The following is a 5,075-nucleotide window of genomic DNA, read 5'->3' as shown; positions in this document are numbered from 1 at the left end:
TAAACAAAAAGAATTTAACAAAATAAAATAAAATCAATAGATACAAGTTTATTATTTGTTTTTTTTAATTTTTTTTATTCGCTGTTAGTTTGGGATTTTATAGAAAAAGGGTGTTGATTATTAAGGTAGTGTTAAAAGGGGTGTTGATTATTAATGTTTTAAAATAAATAATTAATATTATTTAGAAAAATTAATATATTTTGATGTCATAGGTGAAAATCTTTTATTGTTAAAATCCTTTTTTTTGTGAGTATCATTTAGAAGTACAATATTTTATTTATTCTCACCTAATGGAAAGATTGGTACATTAATTTTGACAACAGAGTGGAGAGATTGGTTACTTTTCTGTTTTAAATTGATATTCTTATTTATTAAATAAGCATATTTTTATTTTTAAAATTTTATTTTATTTGTTCTCACTTAAGTGTCAGGAAAGTGGAGAGATTGGTGTCTTTTATTAGGGAAGAGTGGAGAGAGAGGGGTGAAATGTGGATTTATGGACGATTACTCTTTTTTATTAAAATTGTAGAATTTTAAAATTGATTTAAGAAACCGATTTTATGATTATCTACTACACATAACCCACGTATCCTACTTCCCACTTTCTCTCTCCTATATAGGTACCTACTTCCCACTTTCTCTCTCCACTACACATAACACATTCTTTTTTTGTGCCAAAGAATTTGTGCACAACAACTTCCTGCAGCTATGTACTCAGCCTCTGCAGTGGAAAGAGCCACACAAGCTTGCTTCTTGCTATGCCAAGAAATAAGACTTGAACGAAGAAGATGGCAAGTTCCACTTGTGCTTTTTGTATCCAACTTGCATCTTGCAAAATCAGAGTCAGAATAACCAATTAAGTGAATAGGGGAATGAAAAGGATACCATAGGCCCACGTTGATTGTTCCCTTGAGATACTTAAGAATGCGTTTTGCAACCTTGAGATGAGATTCTTTAGGATTTGCTTGAAATGTTGCACATAGACATACAACAAACATGATATCCGGTCTGCTTGCAGTGAGATAGAGTAAAGAACCAATCAACCCTCTATATTTGGCGTGATCAACCTCTTTCCCAGCTAGGTCAGCATCCATGTAGCAACTTGTTGGCATGGGTGTGCTAGCTTCCTTGCAATTCTCCATCTCAAACTTCTTGAGAATTTCTCCGCAGTACTTTGCTTGGCTAAGAAAGATTCCATCTTTGGATTGCTTGACCTGCAGTCAAAGAAAGAAAGAAAGCCCCCCATCATTGACATTTCAAATTCTCCTTGCATGGCAGCCACAAATTCTTCACAAAGACTATCATTGGTAGCACCAAATATTATGTCATCAACATATATTTGGACCAAGATAATTTCAGAATTTGACTTCTTGATAAAGAGAGTCTTGTCAATCTTTCCTCTTTCATATCCATTAGACAAGAGAAAGTTGCTTAGCCTTTCACACCACTGCCTTGGAGATTGCTTTAAACCATACAAAGCCTTTTTAAGCTTGTATACATGGTTAGGATGTAGATGATCCTCAAAACCGGGTGGTTGAGAAACAAAGACTTCCTCATTGATAATTCCATTGAGGAAAACACTTTTAACATCCATTTGGAACAGTTTAAACCCACTCATACAAGCAAAGGCAAGCAACAATCTTACAACTTCCAATCTGGCCACAGGAGTAAAGGTTTCATCATAATCAATCCCTTCTTCTTGATTGTAACCTTTGGCAACAAGTCTTTCCCTGTTTCTTGTTATCACTCCAGATTCATCCAGTTTGTTTCTGAAAACCCATTTGGTTCTAATGATGTTCATCTAGTCTGACTTAGAAACAAGAAACCATACATCATTTCTTGTGAATTGATTCAGCTCCTCATGCATGGCAGCAATCCACTTATCATCATTTAAAGCTTCTTCAATTGACTTTGGTTCAATTTGGGAGACAAACATCGTGTGCCTACAGTAGTTTCAGACAGTACTGCGTGTTGAAACACCCTTCTGGATCTGCCCTATGATGTTATCCATCGAAAGATCTCTTGGAATCCTCCATTCTTTGGGCAACTCATCCTGCTGCAGAATTTCAACCGGTTGTTTTGAAGAATCAATCATTGTTTTTCTGGATAAGATTCCAGCTTCTGCAAAATGATGCTCTGTTCATCTTCTTCTGCGTGGTTCTTTTAGGAAACCTGGTCTGCATGATCAACTTCATCAAACACCACATGAACAAACTCCTTCACAATCATGAGTCTCTTGTTGTAGATCCTATAGGCTTGACTAGTTGAAGAATAGCCAATGAAGATGTTATTGTCATCTTTCTCATCAAACTTGCCCATATTTTCTTTCCCATTATTCATAATGAAACATCTGCAACCAAACACTTTTAGGTGGCTAATGTTTGGCTTTCTTCCATTGAAGAGTTCATATGTAGTCTTTTTCAAGATTGGCCTTATAAGCACTCTATTCATCACATAATAAGAAGTGCTTAATGCATCAGCCCAAAAGTACTTGGGTAAGGAAGATTCACTTAGCATGGTTCTTGCAAGTTCTTCAAGGGATATGTTCTTCCTTTCCACCACTCCATTCTATTGAGGAGTTCTTGGTGCAAAGAAGTTGTGAAAGATTCCCATCTTTTCATAAAAGGTGCTAAATTTTTCATTTTGAAACTCCCCTTCGTGATCACTTCTAATGGAACCAAGGTTGCTGCAACATGTGTTCTACAATCTTCTAGCAAGCTTCTTGAATGCAGAAAAACATCACTCTTTGACTCTAAGAAGGGTGTCCACGTATACCTGGAAAAATAATCAACAACAAGAGCATAATAGTTTCCACCAAGGCTCATGGTACTTAAAGGACCAAACAAATCCATGTTCAATAGCTCAAGGGGTTTTGAGGTTGAAACAACATTTTTCAGTTTGAAAGAATGTTTAATCCGTTTCCCTTTTTGGCATGCTACACATATGTGGTCTTTCTCAAACTTGAATTTGGGTAACCCTATCACAAGATCTTTTGAAATCAATTTATTCAAATGATTCATGTGAATATGGGCTATTCTTCTATGCCATAACCAAGATTCATCATGTTTGGAAAGAAGACATCCAATAGATGTAGGAGAAGAGATATCTAAAAGATAAACATTGTTGATTCTTTTACCAATCAACACTACTTCCTTTGAGTTGGGTAGACAAATCTCACATAGTTTGTTAATGCTAAGAAGGTTGTGCTTTAATTAAATGTTATATTGTTACATTTTTCTCATTTTTGGTTGACCTTATCATCTAATTGAAAATCTTGAAAAATAAAATGAGTAAAGTTATCATCTTGTTCTTTAAAAAATATATACAACTATAAAATCATTTAATAGAAATTAATTTCAAAAATAAAGAATAATTAATTACTATATTAATTAAATTAAATATTATCTTATAAATTAAAAATTATTAATATTTAAAATAGTTTCTAAATTTATAAATTGGTTTTTAAATTCATATATAATTAATTAATTGATATCTAAACTATCAAAATTTTAGCTATCAATTTTAAAATTTAAAGTAATTAATAACTAAAATCTTGATAATTAGTTAAATACTAATTTATAAACTAATTTATAAATTTATTAATAATATAAATTATTTTAAATATTAATAATTTTTTTAATTTTTAAATAATATCTAATTTAATTAATATAGTGACTAATTATTTTTTATTTTTAAAATTAATTTTTATTTGATATTTTTTTTAATTGACTTTAATCTTTTAAGTTGTTGTTGGTATATTCGACTTTTTGTCATTTTTCGTTGATAAGTTGTTTTTAGAATGCAAATTATTTCTAAGTAGTATATGGAAGCTTTAAAACTACAAACTTTAATAAATTATGAATTATTAAAAAATATACTAAAAATAAGAATGAATGCTAACTGATTTTAAGAAATTTTCTATGACAATATAACATTATTAGTTAATGTATTGGTAAGGATTGAACGACTGCTGACGTGTTTCGGTCCCATCTATGGGCCAACTGATATCTATGTCCAGTCAGTTGAGCCGACGGAGTCTTCGTAACCAATTATGTTTAAATCAAGTCAGTGAAGCTAATATGTGATTAAGAGCTAAGCAATGTAGCTCTAAACACAGTCCAACTCCCTAATTTGGCCCAATAAGGAAGGTTCACTAAGGTAATATAAATAAAATGCATTTTAAAAACCAGGTACGTCATAATCTACAGTACTTTGTCAACCGAGTGTCGAATACCTTTATTAACTTGAGCGTCGGAGTGCCTTCTACAGGTACCAGGAGTTAGAGCGCAACACGATTGACCAACACAAGAAGAAGAAGAAGAAGAAGAAGAGCAATCTCAATAGTTCTCTAGACCCCAACCCCGGAATGAGAACAAAAATTATTAAATAAATTTATCTAATATTTAATTTTGTATATTGTATATTGTATATTGTATATTGTATATATATATATAATTATATTCATAATTATAATATTTATATTTATGAAATGACCAATATCATTTCATGCACTGTTGCAAAGTTATATTTTAAGGGTATTAACGTAAAATACTCATTTTCTACGTGGACATCCTCCTAATCTTTGCATATGTGAGAGGAAAGAAAAAATAATGTAATCCTCTCCCTGCACCCTCACCTCTAAACATGTTGATCCAAACAAATTTTATGTGACAGTTCTACTCGCATTGTCCTCGCTATATGTAATAAAGAAAAAAAGTTGTATAATAAAATATAAAAAGTGAGACAAATATAGTAGAAAATTATGAAATAAAACAAACATGTTAAATCAATACAAAAACTAAATCAATTAGTCACATTAAATGTATATTTTTTTTATAATAATTAACTTATTTATTTTCAAATTTACCATCAGTTTGGTTTTATTGATGCTTTAATTACTGTATGCAGACATCAATTTCTTCATACACCTCTACACTTTCTTCTTGCACCTCCTCCAGAGAAGACATGAAATGATAACTTCCTTTTCTTCATTTTTTTTATTGGCACCCCTCTTTTCCTTTTTTAATTCTAAAATTATGAACTTTAGAATTCATATTCTGAATTTTAGAGTTTGG

General features: G+C 31.4%; 1 protein-coding gene across 1 annotated transcript; it reads right to left on the bottom strand.

Annotated features, from left to right (window-relative positions):
* Positions 1–647: 647 nt before the first annotated feature.
* On the bottom strand, positions 648–1,801 carry LOC150023204 (secreted RxLR effector protein 161-like). Its single transcript, XM_090297757.1, has 2 exons — positions 1,646–1,801; positions 648–1,214 (listed from the first exon to the last, which is right to left on the bottom strand). The coding sequence occupies exons 1-2, from the start codon at positions 1,799–1,801 to the stop codon at positions 648–650; spliced, it is 723 nt and encodes a 240-aa protein (XP_090153883.1).
* Positions 1,802–5,075: the final 3,274 nt, after the last annotated feature.

Source organism: Phaseolus vulgaris, chromosome 11 (genome assembly GCF_051622355.1).
Source record: "Phaseolus vulgaris cultivar YP4 chromosome 11, ASM5162235v1, whole genome shotgun sequence".
NCBI lineage: Eukaryota > Viridiplantae > Streptophyta > Magnoliopsida > Fabales > Fabaceae > Phaseolus > Phaseolus vulgaris.
Note: the sequence above shows the minus strand (reverse complement) of the source record. Positions and strands in the feature narration are given on the sequence as shown.

What these genes read in the sequence shown, in the direction of transcription:
- LOC150023204 (XM_090297757.1), bottom strand. Translation starts at nt 1,801, where the DNA reads ATGAACATCATTAGAACCAAATGGGTTTTCAGAAACAAACTGGATGAA. An exon ending in CTGTGGCCAGATTGGAAGTT is followed by an intron (nt 1,215 to 1,645) that starts GTAAGATTGTTG and finishes CTTTGACTGCAG; the next exon opens with GTCAAGCAATCCAAAGATGG.